This window comes from Melanerpes formicivorus, unplaced genomic scaffold (assembly GCF_026170545.1).
Source record: "Melanerpes formicivorus ecotype bairdi unplaced genomic scaffold, bMelFor1.0.p_v2 SCAF_42, whole genome shotgun sequence".
Classification (NCBI taxonomy): Eukaryota; Metazoa; Chordata; class Aves; order Piciformes; family Picidae; genus Melanerpes; species Melanerpes formicivorus.
The window spans coordinates 1249661-1266266 of record NW_027142394.1 but is presented as its reverse complement, the minus strand read 5'-3'; the positions used below and the strand labels follow the sequence as shown (position 1 = coordinate 1266266).

The following is a 16606-nucleotide window of genomic DNA, read 5'->3' as shown; positions in this document are numbered from 1 at the left end:
TGGCAGGAAGAGCTCATAGAAGCTTTCTTGTGTTTTATTTAAGATGATTCCAAAGAGTAAAGACTACCTGAGGGTAGCTGAAGACTGCCTGAGAGTAGCTGAAGGCTACCTGAAGGGACCTAAAAACTGCCTGCGGGTGGCTGAAGGCTACCTGAAGGGACCTACAAAGTGCCTGAAGGTAGCTGAAGGCTACCTGAAGGGACCTACAAAGTGCCTGAGGGTGGCTGAAGGCTACCTGAAGGGATCTACAAAGTGCCTGAAGGTGGCTGAAGGCTACCTGAAGGGACCTACAAAGTGCCTGAAGGTGGCTGAAGGCTACCTGAAGGGATCTACAAAGTGCCTGAGGGTGGCTGAAGGCTACCTGAAGGGATCTACAAAGTGCCTGAAGGTAGCTGAAGGCTACCTGAAAGGACCTACAAAGTGCCTGGGGGTGGCTGAAGGCTACCTGAAGGGACCTACAAAGTGCCTGAGGGTAGCTGAAGGCTACCTGAAAGGACCTACAAAGTGCCTGGGGGTGGCTGAAGGCTACCTGAAGGGACCCAAAAAGTGCCTGAGGGTAGCTGAAGGCTACCTGAAGGTGCCTAAAGACTGCCTGAGGGTGGCTGAAGGCTGTCTGAAGGCAGTCCAAAGGTGGGGTGTTGTTCTTTGCCTGTTCAGTCTGAGGTAGCTGATGCCCTGCTGAGATGTCCAAGGCTGCATCTTCTCTAGCCAGGTCAGTTTTATCTCCTCCCGCTCCTAGGCAAATGAATAACCTGAGTTTGAAAAGCGCAGAGGGAAGCAGGTGGCTGGCTGATTCAAAGGGAGAGGCTATGTTTTTCATCACCACCCTTTTCAAAGCCTCTCTGAATCAAAAGAACCATTGGATTGCGAAGGCAAGACCTATGCCACACCAGAAGCTCCCAGTTCAGCAATTTTCCCAGGGTGAAATTATAACTCATGTTTCCTCAGCACAGGCTGGAACTGGCAGCGTTCCTTCCACTTCTAAGGGTGAAATTGCTGGGGGGCCTGAGCAGACATCTAATGTGCCTCTGGAAGTTTTACAATGGGTGTTAGCCTCCCTTTGTGGAGAGGGAGATGTTCTCCTGGAACATACCCAAGGGCAGGTGCTCTTCAAACTGGAGCGTAAATTAACTTCAAATGAGGCAGCAGCAGGGGGTTAGCTTTCTTGTTCAGTTTGTGGAGTCAGAGCTGAAGGAGAAGGGGGAGGGGGAAAAAAAAAGCCCCAAACCATTGCTCAAATTCTGACAGTGTCTGATGTTACCCCACTGAAGTCTGGGGTGGGGGTGGTTGGGTTGGGTTGGGGTTTTTTTAATAGGTCTTGAAAACCTTCAGCTAGGTCTGCAGTTGGAGATGCTAACCTTTAGTCATGTACTCAAGGCAGGATTCTCCCCCTCTGCTGAGACCCCACCTGGAGCACTGTGTCCTGTTCTGGAGTTTCTATTAGAGGAAGGATCTGGAGGTGCTGGAAGGTGTCCAGAGAAGGATGAGCAGAGGGCTGGAGCTGCTCTGCTATGAGGACAGACTGAAGGAGTTGGGGTTATTCAGTCTGGAGAAGAGAAAGCTCCAAGGAGACCTTCTTGTGGCCTTCCGGTGTCTGAAAGGGGCTCCAAGAAAGCTGGGGAGGGACTTTTGAGGGTGTCAGGGAGTGATAGGACTGGGGGGGATGGAACAAAACTAGAAATGGGTAGATTCAGATTGGATGTTAGGAAGAAGTTGTTCCCCATGAGGGTGGTGAGAGCCTGGCACAGGTTGCCCAGGGAGGTGGTGGAAGCCTCATCCCTGGAGGTGTTTGCAGCCAGGCTGGCTGTGGCTGTGAGCAACCTGCTGTAGTGTGAGGTGTCCCTGCCCATGGCAGGGGGGCTGGAACTGGCTGAGCCTTGAGGTCCCTTTCAACCCTGACAATTCTCTGATTCTACTTCTTCCAAGGAGCTCAGCTGCTTTATGGAGGACACTTCAAGGTCCCATCCCACCCTAACAATTCTATGACTCTGCTCCTGATAGGATCTTACCTGGCAAGCAAAACAGGCAGATTCTAGCAGTGCTTGGCTTTTGCTGTTGCTTCTCACCAGAAGATTATCAGCCAAGCTGCAAACTCAGCCTGAGAAGCATGGAACCCAGTTGGTTTCTTTTCCCACTCCAAACTTTGACACCAGCTCCTAAAGATTTGTTTAATTTTCCCATTCAAATGTGGCAGCGTGGTTCTGGCAAGCAGAAGTCCTTTTTCCTCCTGAGCCCAGGAGGGAGTGGTTTTTGTGCTTGTCCTTTTCTTATGCAAAAATCCCTGACACAGTCTGTGCAGAGTGGCTGCGAGAAGGGGATGAAAGGCAGCAGCACTTGAGTGAGGAGTCTGACTAAAGAGCTGCATTGCTAATGCAGCTCAGCCTTTGAGGTGTCCACCTGGGAACAGTTAGAAGGTGGATTCATAGAATCACAGAATGGTTTGGGTTGGAAGGGACCTTAAAGATCATTCAGTTCCAACCCCCATGCCTTGGGCAGGGACACCTCCCACCAGCCCAGCTTGCTCAAGGCCTCATCCAGCCTGGTCTTGAGCACCTCCAGGGAGGGGACATCTGCAGCCTCAACCTGTGCCAGAGTCTCCCCACCCTCACTGCAAAGAATTTCTAATCTCCACTCTCAATCTGCCCTCTTCCAGCTTTAATCCATTGCCCCTCATCCTATCACTCCCAGCCCTTGTCACAAGTCCCTCCCCAGCCCTCCTGTAGCCCCTTCTGGTACTGCAGGGCTGCTTGAAGCTCTCCCCAGAGCCTTCTCATCTGCAGGCTGAACAGCCCCAACTCTCTCAGCCTGTCCCCACAGGGGAGGTTCTCCAACCCCCTGATCATCTTTGTGGCTCCTCTGGACCTGCCTCAGCAGTTCTTGTGCTGAGTTCCCCAGAAATGTATGCAGTAGAGCTCTCCTTCCCTGTGTCTGTTCCTGCTCTGAATGCCATGTAACACATGGGGCAGAGGTGGCTGCTGCCTGCCTGTCTTTCCTGGAGCTGGGAGATCCTCCATCCCTCATGGAGGCAGCAGGAGCTGTCAGCTGCTGTGTGCTGGGCTCTTTCCAGGGACAGGAGAGAGCTGCCTGAGCAGATGCCTCTTTCAGGGAGGGGGTCCCAGCTCTGGATGGAGCCCCAGAGGACACAGGCATGTTGCCTGCAAAGGAGCTGGAGCAGGGATGAGGGTCCAAGGCATCTGGAGCAGTGCTGCTGGCTGCAGTGAATGGAGCCTTCTACAGAGGAGAACTGGTCTGGTGTCACCTCTGTCCTTTGCCCAAAGGTGAAGGTCCCTTTGTGTGCTTGCTTTCCTGGGGAGGTGCAGGTGAATTCATGTTGTCTCTGCTGCCTGAGGTCTGATGGAGGGAAGAGAGGAAAAAGAGACCTAGTTTCAGGTTTAAGGCAAGTAAATGAAACTGTCCTCAGGGCAGCAGCAGCAAAGACTTGCATCAGCTGCTGAAGGCTCTTCAGACCTGGCAGCCTCTTTCCCCAGCACTGCTCATCCCTTTAATAGCAGTTCCTTTGGTTTTAGTTTTGGAAGCAGTGCCCACAGTGGCTGCAGCCTTTCTCTGCTGAGTCTGAGGGGGGCTCTTGGCACTTTCTGGCTTGCAGTGGTTTCTGCAGCATCTGGCAGGGTCCTCCTTAAGCCACCTGTGAGAGTAAAGAAGGCTGAGTGAAGGTCACTAAGGTGCTTCATGCATGTCATAAGACTATGCTGGGCATGCCCAGTTAGAGAAGGTTCAGGCTGGGAAGTTCTGCTCCCTTTTGGTCACTCCTGCATCAGTTTTATTGCTGGTCTGAGTAGAAGCTGGTGCAGAATCAACAAGCTTCTGGTGGAACAAGTGGCCTGAAGGGCCAAGTATCCAGTTGGCTCCTATCATAGCACTCCATTACAGTCATAGAATGGTTTGGGTTGGAAGGGACCTGGAAGATCATAGAATCAACCAGATTGGAAAAGACCTCAGAGATCATCAAGTCCACGGGCAGGGACACTTTCCATGCTTCCAGGCTGCCCAAAGCCTCTTTCAACCTGGCCTTAAACACCTCCAGGGAGGGAACATCCACAACCTCCCTGGGCAACCTGCTCCAGTGTCTCTGCACCCTCACTGTCACAGATTTCTTCCTAATAAGCAGCAGGGCAGGTCTGTTGACCTTCAGTCTGGTGTCCTGTGTCTAAACACTGGGTCCTGCAGCGTGGTTAGGGGATGGCTTTGCCTGCTGCCTGCTGGGGTGAACACCCTGTGGCTGAGCCAGTGCCAGGTGGGCAGTGGTGTGCCGTGCAGCAACTGGGAGCAGCTCTCCAGTCCGGTTTTGCTTGTAAATTAAACTGCTGCTCTATTGAGCCAGGGTGGAATCAGCACATCTGAAGGCCACAGAAGTTGTCTGCCTCCATCAGGAAAGGAAGTGTGGCTGGTGGAAGTGTGTGAGCTTGGGGGGGGGACACACAGGGTGTGGAATCTGTGCTGGACCCCCAAGTGATGTGTGGATTTCTTTCCAGTTCTGGGCCCCTTAGTTTAAGAAGGACATTGAGAGACTTGAAGGTGTCCAGAGAAGGGCAATGAGGCTGAGGAGGGGTCTGGAGCACAGCCCTGTGAGGAGAGGCTGAGGGAGCTGGGGTTGCTTAGCCTGGAGAAGAGGAGGCTCAGGGGAGACCTTCTTGCTGTCTACAACTACCTGAAGGGAGGTTGTAGCCAGGTGGGGGTTGGTCTCTTCTCCCAGGCAAGCAGCACCAGAACAAGAGGAGACAGTCTCAAGCTGTGCCAGGGGAAGTTTAGGCTGGAGGTGAGGAGAAAGCTCTTCCCAGAGAGAGTTGTTAGCCATTGGGATGTGCTGCCCAGGGAGGTGGTGGAGTCCCCATCCCTGGAGGTGTTCAAGAGGGGATTGGATGTGGCACTTGGTGCCATGGTTTAGTCATGATGTCTGTGGTGCCAGGTTGGACTTGATGATCTTTGAGGTCTCTTCCAACCTTGGTGATTCTGTGATACTGTGATTTTTTGGGGTGTGGGATGGATGCCAAAGATCCTGCTGCAGCTATGGGCTGGAGTCGAGTCCTGGCAGCTACATTTAACCTCTTGCTTGGCCAAAGCAAGAAATGATGGCAGTGCAGAAGGATAGGATAGGATAGGATAGGATAGGATAGCCCAGGTTGGAAGAGACCTTCAAGATCATTGTGTCCAACCTATCAACCAATCCAACACCACCTAAACAACTAACCCATGGCACCAAGAACAGAGCTTCACTGGCAGGGCCTGAATGTACTGAATGAAAACACTGGGGCTGGCCTCAGCACTGCTTGCCCAAAGGAGCAAAGGGCTGAGTTAATCTCCCAGAAGGGGTACAGGTGTGTGGAATATCTCCAGGGAGGTATTTAACTCTTGTCTGCAGCTTCCAGGCCTAGAGGACTTTTCAGGGAAGTCTGTAAGCACATGAGAAGAGACATCCTGTCTCTGCAAACTTGACCATTCCCAGGTGTTGGACTCAACCTGTGCTGCCATGCTGGCAGGAGCACATGGCCTCATTTGACTCCTGCCCTTGTCTCTCAACCCTTTTAATCCACCTCATTGGAGATTTTTCTCAAGGTCCTAGTGGCCACTTTCTGCTGAAGGAGTGATTAGAGCTGCTCTGCTGAAGGTGGTTGTGTGCTGCAGACTCAGCTACAGGGCACAACAGGAGCTCTCAAAGTGTCTTCAGGCTCTTCTCCAAGGGCTTTTGTGACTGCCCTGCATCTGCAGGTAGGCAGCTCTCTCCATCCAGCACAAACACCTGGCTTCCCTCAGCCCCTTGCCTTCCATTTGGTTCTCTGTCCCTGTGACATTTGTCCTAGGTCCTGCTCAGCTCTGCTGAAGTCCCATCAAGGCTTGTTCTACCCAGGAAGCACAACCACAAACTCTTCCAGCACTTGAGCACTGAGCAGCTGTGCATGCTCAGCAGCTCCAGCATCTCAAGGAGGAGAAGGCTGCAAGCAGGATGTGGAGCCAGGGACCTCCATCTGGAGAGGCCTGGGGGTCAGTGGCTCTGGGACAAGGAGGATGTAGCAGTTAAAATTGTCCCATCAGGTAAGTGCTCACCTCTGCTGTATTCTCTGGGGTGACAAGAGGGCCAGAATAGAATAGAATAGAATAGAATAGACCAGGTTGGAAGAGACCTTCAAGGTCATCGAGTCCAACCTATCATCCAACACCATCTAATCAACTAACCCATGTAACCAAGCACCCTATCAAGTCTCCTCCTGAACACCTCCAGTGATGGTGACTCCACCACCTCCCCAGACAGCCCATTCCAATGGGCAATCACTCTCTCTGTGTAAAACTTCCTCCTAACTTCCAGCCTAAACCTCTCCTGGCACACCCTGAGACTGTGTGCTCATGTTCTGGTGCTTGCCTGGGAGAAGAGACCAACCTCTGCCTGTCTACAACCCTCCTTAAGGTAGTTGTAGAGAGCAATAAGGTCACCCCTGAGTCTCCTCTTCACCAGTAGGCTTGGTCTTTATGTGGCCTATTGCAGGATTACAGCAGCCAGCCTCAGACAGCTCCTGGCAGCCCCAGGAAGGAGTTTCAGCTAAGTTTTTGTTTCATGGTGGCCTGTGCCTTACACCCTGGCTGTGATGGAGCCCACTGGGTGTCTCTGTGCCCTGTCTGAGGAAGCCTTGGCACATCCACCTTGCTAAAATGCAGAGCTGCAAATGATCCTGAGGGCTGCAAGCATGGCCCTGGTGGTGCTGCATTGAGCAGCTGCTTGGTGGGGCCCAGGGAGGTGGTGGAAGCCTCCTGCCTGGAGGTGTTTGCAGCCAGGCTGGATGTGTCTGTGAGCAACCTGCTGTAGTGTGAGGTGTCCCTGCCCATGGCAGGGGGGTTGGAACTGGCTGAGCCTTGGGGTCCCTTCCAACCCTGACAATTCTCTGATTACAAACAAAAAATGAGTAAGGCAAAGAGGATATTAATAAAACTATTGATTATGATTTTATTAATACACAAACTTGCCCCAAACTCACTAACAGGTTCAGTGTGGGGCTGCTTGGTTGGTGTTCTGCTGGCTTGGGTTCCCCAGCCTCTCAGGAAAACACCATTACAGCAGCATGAAGTGAAAGGGACCCACAAAAGAGCTGAGGAAGGACTTTTGGCAAGGGCTGGCAGTGATAGGATGAGGGACAGTGGTTTGAAACTGGAGCAGGGCAGATTTAGCTTGAACATTAGGGAGAAGTTCTTTGCCATGAAGGTAATGAAATACTGGAAGAGGTTGCCCAGGGAGGTGGTGGAAGCCCCATCCCTGGAGGCACTCAAGGTCTAACTTGATGGGGCCCTGAGCAACCTGATCAATTTGGGGATGTCCCTACTCACTACTCACACAAGATGGCCTTGGAGGGTCCCTTCCAACCTGGTGCACTCTGTGATCCCATGATAATACCTTTCTGCTTCTCAAGCTCTGCATTGCATTTGGCTGTCTTGCACAGTGTAATTGGACCTTTTGTCATGTGTTGGCAGAGATTCTGGATTTGAAAGGAGGCTTTTCCTCCCACATAACCATTCTAGTGCAGCTGCTGTTGGCCTTCCAGTATCTGAAGGGGGCCTACAAGAAGGCTGGGGAGGGACTTCTCAGGATCTCAGGTAGTGATAGGACTAGGGGGAATGGAATGAAGCTGGAGGTGGGGAGATTCAGGCTGGAGGTGAGGAGGAAGTTCTTCCCCATGAGAGTGGTGAAGCCCTGGAATGGGTTGTGCAGGGAGGTGGTTGAGGTCCCATCCCTGGAGGTGTTTAAGCCCAGGCTGGATGAGGCTGTGGCCAGGCTGATCTAGTGTGGGGTGTCCCTGCCCATGGCAGGGGGGTTGGAACTAGATGATCCTTGTGGTCCCTTCCAACCCTGACTGATACTATGCTGAGCCTCGGGAGACCTGGTATCCCATCTCACTGTGGCACCAAAGGGCAGCTGCCAGTGTGCTGGGCCTGTGTCTCCTGTGGCACTCAAACACAACTGCAGTGGAGTTTTGCTTCACAGATGTAGCTGGTGATGTTCAGAGCCAGCAATCATAAAGCTCCCAGCTGTGAGGGGCAGAGCAGGTGGATTGTGGTAGTGAAGGGCAAAAGATGAGGAGGTGGTGGCTGGGGCAAACGATGTGCTGCTGCTTTGTTTTGCAGACCCAGTGGCACCAGCGCAGCCCAACCATGCCCTCAGACAGCCACCAGGCATCAGTGTAAGGGTAAAGAAGCAAAAGAACACGGATCTGCTCACATGTGCAGAGCTCTTGCAACTCCTTTGTGCTTCTGGCTTCTTCAGAGTGCAGGTGAAGAGGAGGCATGGCAATGGCACAAGTGCCATGAGAGACCAAAATGCAGCTTGCACTCTGTCATGCATGTGGTCGTCTTTGACCTCCCTGCAGTGCTCTGAGGGACCTGCACAGCTCGGTGTCATCAGTGGCTGCAGCCTGCCATGGCCAGAGAATTTTGTGTGAGGACATCACCAGCCCACAGAGGTGCCTAGGGTGGCATTTCCCCTTCCAAGCAGGACAAGCACTTGGGCTTCCTGAACACCTATCTCTGCCTGCTTGCTGCACCTTCCAGAAGTGCTCTTTGTGCTGTACTGAGATTGTTGATGTTGAATAAAGGCCTTCTCCAGCCTCCTTGTTGTGCTGCCTGTTTTTGCTGAAGCAAGTAAGAAGCTGGGGGCAGGGAGGGGGTTGAAGGGGGAGGTACCTGGTTAAGCATTGTGGTGAGACCTGATTGTGATGATTTTGTGTTTGCTCTGTAATGAAATGTTGGTTTGGAGAAAGTGCATCCTCAAGGTGGGAACACTGGGGCAGGAGACAAATCTGAGAGCAGTCCTAATGTTCCTGGTTTGGATGAGGGACTTGGTCTGGGTTTTGCCACATCCCACAGGCACCATCCCCAAGCATCAGTCTCCTGTTTAGTTCAGAGTTTGGCCTGTAGCTGTCCACGAGGCTTGGGTGACTTCTTCTTTGTACTGGAGGAAAAGGGATTTGTCTTCTGGGATCCTCAGGTTAAGAAGGACATTGAGACATTTGAATATGTCCAGAGAAGGGCAACAAGGCTGGGGAGAGGCCTTGAGCATAAGCCCTACGAGGAGAGGCTGAGGGAGCTGGGGTTGCTTACCCTGGAGAAGAGGAGGCTCAGGGGAGACCTTCTTGCTCTCTACAATTACCTGAAGGGAGATTGTAGCCAAGTGGGTGTTGGTCTCTTCTCCCAGGCAAGCAGCACCAGAAGAAGAGGACACAGTCTCAAGCTGTGCCAGGGGAGGTTTAGGCTGGAGGTGAGGAGAAAGCTCTTCCCAGAGAGAGTTGTTGTCCATTGGAATGTGCTGCCCAAGGAGGTGGTGGAGTCACCATCCCTGGAGGTGTTCAAGAGGGGATTGGATGTGGCATTTGGAGCCATGGTTTAGTAGTCATGAGGTCTTGGGTGAGAGGTTGGACTTGATGATCTCTGAGGTCTCTTCCAACCTTATTGATCCTATGATTCTGAAGTTTGTTTGGATTCATTCTGCATGCAGTGGGTTGTGTGTGTGCAGGGGAGACTGTCCTGGTGGAGGTGGTGTGTGCTGAGTGCTGTTGCCAGCTGCTCCTGGGTACCAGGCTTCTTGTGAGGAGAAACATCTCTCACAGGGCTTTCTGTTGTGGAAGATACTGAATACAACCAGGTTGGAGGCTTTAGAAGAAATCACTGCATGTTTGTTGTTTCTAAGGTCTGGACTAGGTAAGATAAGCTTGTCCTCATCTGTCCTTATAGACAATATGGACAACAGGATGACCATGAGCCAGCAATGTGCCCTTGTGGCCAAGAAGGCCTCCTGGGGTGCATCAGGAGTATGGTCAGCAAGTGGAGGAAGGTTCTCCTTCCCCTCTACTCTGCCCAGGTGAAACCACACCTGGTGTATTGTGTCGAGTTCTGGGCACCTCAGCTCAAGAAAAGCAGAGAACTGCTGTAGAGGATCCAGCACAGGACCACTAATATGCTGAGGGACCTGGAACATCTCTCTTAAGGAGGGAAGACTGAGAGAATTGGAGCTTTTTAAGTCTGGAGAAGAGCAGACTGGGGGTGGGGGTGGATCTCATCAATGCTGACCAATACTTAAAGGGTGGGTGTCAGGTGGATGGGGCCAGACTTTATTCAGTGATGCCCAGTGAGAGGACAAGGGGGCAACAGGCACAAACTTGAACATTAGAGGTTCCATCTAAACATGAGAAGGAACTTCTTTAATTTCAGGGTGGCAGAGCACTGGGGCAGGCTGCTCAGAGGGGCTGTGGAGTCTCTCTTTCTGGGGACTTTCAAAGCCCACCTGCACATTTTACTGTGCAGCCTGCCCTAGGTGATCCTGCTTTGGCAGGGGGATTAGACTCGATGTCCAGAGCCCTACCATTCTGTGGTGCTGTAATCCAAGAGAGTTAGAAGTATGTGACTTGGAGTTTCTCAGCAGGAAACATTTCTTGGGCAGGGAGCAGCTGGTAATTTGAGAATGGGATACAAGGCTATGGTCACAAGTATATGTCCATGTTGCACATGCACACTGCTGCTTGAGCTGAGCTGGCTCACAGGGAAGATGTTGGCTGTAATAACCCAAGCCAGCAATGTCCTGACCTGCCACCTAAAATGATCCTCACAGTCCAGTGAGTCAAGGAGATGGTTTGTACTTGAGTGTCGGTCCCTCTGTGAGTGAGCTGGGGTTGTCTTGCAGTGGCCTGGCTTCTGTCAAGGTTTTCTGGCTTAAGAAAGGAGCTGGGATGACTTTGCTTGACCACAGAGTGTAAATAAGACTTCTGAAGCCACTGCTAATCACAGCAGGCTAAGGTGAGCAAATGTTCTGAGGGGAGGAGGAAGCCTCCTGTCTCTTTGATATTGTTTTTGTACACTGAGCAGCACACTGACAGCTCTTGCTCTTCAGACAGCTCTTAGGTCTTCCACTTGCTACCAGAAGAGTGACCTGGGCCCTGTGTTGCTTTTCTTTGGCAGACCAGTTGTGTGGATGCATGTCAGCACTGTAGCTACTGTGGGTTTTCAGCCTAGGTGTAAAGGCTTATTCGGGAATGGAAGCAATGTCCTTGAGTGGAGTTGGGGGGAAAAGGTGGTGTAAAGGAAACAGGCAGGGAGAAGAAGTGATCTGATAGCTCTCCTCCTCCATCATTAGTAGAATAAATTCTGAATCACAAGGAGTTTTGTAAATCCCAGGGAGCAGAACTTCAGGCAGGGCTGTGTTTGCTTCTGTGGAGCTTACAGGAGGGCTTACCAAGAGCAGAGAATGAGGAGCAGCTTCAGATACTTGGACCTACCAAGATGCTTGTTGTTGCAAGACTGCTTCAAATGCAGTGAGAGAGTGAAGGAGCCTCAAACTGCTCTAACAGAGCAGTGGTTTGTTATGCTGGACCAAAACTGAGGCATTTTATATGGCCTAAATGCCTTAAACCTGACCAGTGCACAGAGTTTGAGCACTTCTGTGCAGGTTGTTCCAGTAACAAATTTGGACACCAGAGCACTTTGGCTTTTTAAACTCATTGGGGAATAAAATACTTTTGAGTACTAATAATGCAAAATCTGTCTCAGGGTATTTGAAGTATCCTTGGTCCCCATGGGCTTTGGTAAACCCTGAGATTTCCTGTCCTTGCTTTGTTTTTTTTTACCTTTTTGTAGGTCAGATATTAAAATGTTTGGGAATAAAAGGTAGCAAGTGACCAATGAGCTGTTGGTAGATCAGAAGGTTGCTGCTCATCCAGCATAGCTGTGCTGTGTCCCCCACTCGTGAATGCAGTTGGTGAGGTTCCTGAGGCAGATGACAACCTCTGCTGTCCCCCGTGCGGGAAGAGCCATGGCTGAGCTGTAAACCTGGGTGCTATAAACCCCTCTGTGGGGCAGGTCTCACCTGCCTGACATCACACACACCCCCCCCAAGAAAGGCTTCTGAAGAGCTTTTTCAATCTTCATGTCATCAGCTCTTCTCTTTAGCCTGCTGGATGCTCCTGAGTCTAGTTTCTATGATTCCCTTCTCCTCTCCTGTGATTCTGTAATCACTTCAGGAGGTAGAAGCTGAATTTACCAGCAGTGCCTTGTTCTAGCTTTACCTAAGCTTCTCCACTTCCATGTCTGCAACAACCCAACCCAAGCCTCTCTTCAGAGAGACTATTTGCCCCTCTCTTGTCCTTCCCATAGCTGAACCATACAATGATTTGATTAATGCAATGATTCGACTCTGATCTGCCGAATGCCAGAGCGCTCTTCATGCCGTACTCAGTGGTAGAGTTGGATAAAGGTTGGACTCTGTGATCTGAGAGGTCTTTTCCAACCAAAACCAGTTCTATGGTGGTGTGGTTTCACCACATCAAAGAGACTGGGATTTTCACAAGCACCCAGTTCTCTGCATCCCACTTCTGCTTTAATTTGATCTGGGGCAACTGCAGCAGGAATACCAGTGCTTAATTTCCAAGTGGTCTCCAAAGTGCTAAGTGAAGTGGCTTTACCCAGGGACATGTGCTTGGTGAGCTAAGGCTGGGGCAAGGTTAGCATCATTACAGTTAATATCTAAGCACTGAGCAGATGTCTTGTTTCTTGAGGCACTATCAATGCAGGTAACTTGAAGGGGGAATGTTGAAAGTGGGTGAAATAAGACAGCAAAAGGATTTTATTGGAAAGTGTTTCTATTGCTTGGGTGTTTCAGGAGGTAGATCTACTACTGTCTATCTACTGGAGAGAGTCCAGTGGAGGGCTACCACAATGATTGAGGGACTGGAGCACTCCTTATGAAGAGAGGCTGAAAGCCTTGGGGCTGTTTAATCTGGAGAAGAGAAGTCTGAGAGGGGATTTAATAAATGTTTCCACATACCTGAGGGCTGAGGGTCAGGAGGGAGGGGACAGGGACAGGCTCTGCTCACTTGCTCCCTGGGATAGGACAAGGGGCACTGGATAGAAACTCCAGCACAGGAGGTTCCACCTCAACACGAGGAGGAACTTCTTCACTGTGAGGGTCACAGAGCACTGAAACAGGCTGCCCAGAGAGGTTGTGGAGTCTCCTTCTCTGGAGACTTTCCAGACCCATCTGGATGCATTCCTGTGCGACCTGTGCTGGATTCTGTGGCCCTGCTCTGGCAGGGGAGTTGGACTGAAAGGTCTCTAGAGGTTCCTTCCAACCCTCAATATCCTGTGATCCTGTAAACTGTGTAAAGGGCAGCTGGGTTCTATCTTGGCTTTGGAACCTGTTTCCTTTTTCTAATGGTTTGTTTGAGGGTCTTGGGGCTTCCTGCTTTTGCCTTTGACCTCTCTCCCATCCTGGCAGCGGTGTTTATACTACACATTCTTCCAGCGTCCGAGGCAGGCAGTGCTGTCGCTGCTGTGCTGAATGAGGTCCCAGCCTAACTACAATATTAACCCTGCAAATCTGTTCCTTTATTTGCTGCCTGGCAGCCCCAGGCAGGGTGTACAGGAGCATATGTCCAATTGAAGGACTCTTAGCGCCTCGGTGCTGCTGCAGCCTTGCTGGGTTGCGCCAGGGCTGGGTTTTTCTGCCAGGGAGAAGCCCGCTAGGGAAGGTGGTGGTGCCTTCCCCAGAGAACTTAACAGAATGTATTTGTTTTGTTTCAGTTTCAACCTTTGTTGATGATTTATTTAGGTTTTTTTTTCCCCCCAAACTCCTTGTCTGCTTTCAAGCTCTGAAATGCATTCCCTTCCTCGTAGCCACTGCTTCCCTCCTGCTAAACCATCCAACATCTGCTTTGCTTTGCTTTTTTTCCCCCCTCCCCAAGTCTGCATCATTCCTTCCTGCCTTCTTATTTCCACCTTTCCAGTGGCTGTTATTTTTTGTTATTTTTTTTTTCCCCCTTCATTATTTTACTAAATATCACCCTGGCAGATCAGTAGCATCTTGGGTGGTGGTTGTACCACATAGCATTTACAGCAGACATTGGTTTTGCATAGCGTGTGTACCTTATTTTGCCTGGACTTGCCTCCATTGCGCTGCAGGCAGCTCCTCGAGCGATTGCAGGGATGGTATTTCGGCAGAGTTATATTAACTGCTGCTTAGAAAGGAGCAGGAGAAATCCAACCCTGCCCCTCCACAACATCTGAACGAGGGGTTTTTTTAGTCCATGCCTTTCATTTTTCCTCAGTGTTTGAGCTAAGCTGGCTTTTGCCTATGAAAGAAAATTAGTTAAGTACCTTGTGGTTTATAGATGCCTTTTGTTACGTGTTCCTGGGATTTATTGTGCAACCCTTGGTCTGTAAATCATTTCAGTTAGACATTTACCTGGCTCCTCTTGCCTTTATGGTTTCACAGCCCTGAAAAAGTGGAGAAACAGTGTTGGGGGTGGACTTTGGCTGGTCCGAATGCCTCGTAACTCACTCTGGTGGTGATGCTCTGCTCTGCTTCTGCCAGGTTGGCTGCCCAGAGAGGTTGTGGAGTCTCCTCCTCTGGAGACATTCAAAGCCTGCCTGGATGCTTTCCTGTATGATCTACTCTAGGTGATCCTGCTCTGTCAGGGTGGTTGGACTGGATGATCTTTCAAGGTCCCTTCCAGCCCCTACCATTCTGTGCTGTTTACAAGGAACCCATCACCTTTCGCAGCTGGAAAAGAACCAAACCCAGCCAAAAACGTGTCGAAAGAACAAAGAGAGTTTTGTGCCGAAGTGTATTCTGCCTTCTCACTGCTTTGCTTACCTTTTAAATGTAAAACTAGAGTCATTTGCAAAGGCTTTTAGCTCTCAGGGCATCCCCCCAGAAGATTCCAGCCGCACTGGAGCGTTCCTCCAGTGGAAAGCAGGGTTGTCGTCGTCTCCTCCAAACCGCTCTCAAGCGCTCGTCTATTTTAATCCCCAGCCTGCCTTACTGGCTCCAGCAGCTCGCCCTGCCCTGCCCTGCCCCACCCGCCGCACGCAGCCTTGGCTCTGCTCCTCGCTGGCGTTTCCATCTCTGCCTTTGTGACTGAAAGTTGGCTTCCATCGGCAGCAGGGCATCGGCTCCCGCCGCGCGCCCGGGGAAGGCTGTGGGACCTGCGGGCTCTGCGGGGCTGCCCGGGGCACACGTCGCCATACGTCGAACTTCTTAAATGGAAAATGTCTCTCTCAAAGGCTGTCGATGTCCAGGGGTCTGCAGTCCATGAGCAGTTGACTAGTCCAGGTGTTTCTGCTTCTGTTCCCGTGCTATGTGAATTGGGAGTTCCGGAGGAGAGTGTGCAGGATGGAGGAGCTGAGGGTTTGTATCTCTCTTCTGACCGTGCGGCAGCCACCGAGGGCTTGGGAACGATCAGGAAACCTACCTGGGGTCGTCCTTAATGAAGGGAAACAGTAATTGTTCTTGGCCTTTCTGTCTGCAGCTCTCTCTGTCAGAGCCTTTATCTGATCTTAAATATGACAATGACCTTCTTTTTGATTGTGTTTTTGTTCGTTTGGGTGGTTTTGGTGTGGGCTCTCTGTCACAGCGGTGCTCAGGAGGAGTTTGTTTCACTGAAGGTGGTTTCTGCTTCGTGGGGTGTCTCACAGCCTTCTGCCCCACGGTGCCACTCAGGACTCTCTAGGGCTGGATTGATTTTACAAACTGCCAAAGGTCTGCCTGTGCTTTGCCAAGATAAAAATCGTGAGGCGAGCCGATGAGACGGTGCTGTTGGCTCGAGCCTGTGGCTTTCTGTGAGGTCGATGAAGGAGATCATTAACCCCAGGTCTCTCTCTTCACAGGACAGTCGGCCCAATATGTCAAGACCTCTGATCACTAGATCCCCTGCATCTCCATTGAACAATCAAGGCATCCCCACTCCAGCACAGCTCACAAAATCCAACGCGCCGGTTCACATTGATGTGGGTGGGCACATGTACACCAGCAGCTTGGCCACGCTTACAAAATATCCTGATTCCAGGTAACCTTTCAAAAGCTTCTTCTTGCATGTCTTTGGCACCTCCCCTGCTTCCATTCCGTGCTTGGAGCTCCTGGGGCTGTCTCAGAACGATGCATTTAGTGCCTTTTTGTTTCAAGAAGCAAATCAGGTTTCTTTGTTGGCGGGAGGGTAGAGACTTGACTTTCCTTTCTCCGCTCCGCTGTGTTTCAGACAAGTGGCACTTCTGCAAATCCCACGTGGAGGTAACTAAAATGAAGCTGAGAGTGAAGAGCACTTCACTTTCTAGCAGCTCGAGTTCTGGTTTGCTGCCAGGGCACCCGTTCTGTGGTTTATTCCATTCAAAACCTGTAGCGATACTGCTTTTAAGTCCAAAGGTGGGGGTGTTGGGGTATTTGCTTTGCTTCTTTTGGAGCAGTAACTGCTCTCCTGGACTCTCAAGGTGTGATCTCAGAGGTGTCACTTGAGGTAAAGGCAAGGTTGTATGGAAGAAATAATATAGGACAGCATTAAGTGAATGCTTTTTATAGAAGCATAGGAGTTCTCAGGTAATTAGGCTCTTGACTCTCACAACACCTTCTGAATGAAACGTTTGGGACTCTGGTACCTCACTGGTGTTACAGCAGATGGAAAACTTCTGCATGCCTGAGCAGAGTATGGGGACAGGCTGAGAGAGCTGGGGCTGTTCAACCTGGAGAAAAGAAGGCCCTAGGGAGACCCTAGAGCAGCCTTCCAGTACCTGAAGGGGGCTACAGGAGAGCTGGGGAGGGACTTTTTACGAAGGCTTGTGCTGACAGAAT

General features: G+C 51.0%; 1 protein-coding gene and 1 long non-coding RNA gene across 2 annotated transcripts in view; both read left to right on the top strand.

Annotated features, from left to right (window-relative positions):
* The window catches only part of KCTD1 (potassium channel tetramerization domain containing 1), a 113252-nt gene that overhangs the window by 39643 nt on the left and 57003 nt on the right, over positions 1-16606 (top strand). Inside the window, 1 exon segment of the mRNA XM_068158740.1 lies at positions 15652-15830. Coding sequence (XP_068014841.1) covers positions 15652-15830 — 179 coding nt within the window.
* Positions 5401-8601, top strand: LOC137451330 (uncharacterized). The gene is made up of 3 exons (XR_010989787.1): positions 5401-5727; positions 5820-6051; positions 8128-8601. It is a non-coding gene; the product is annotated as an uncharacterized lncRNA (long non-coding RNA).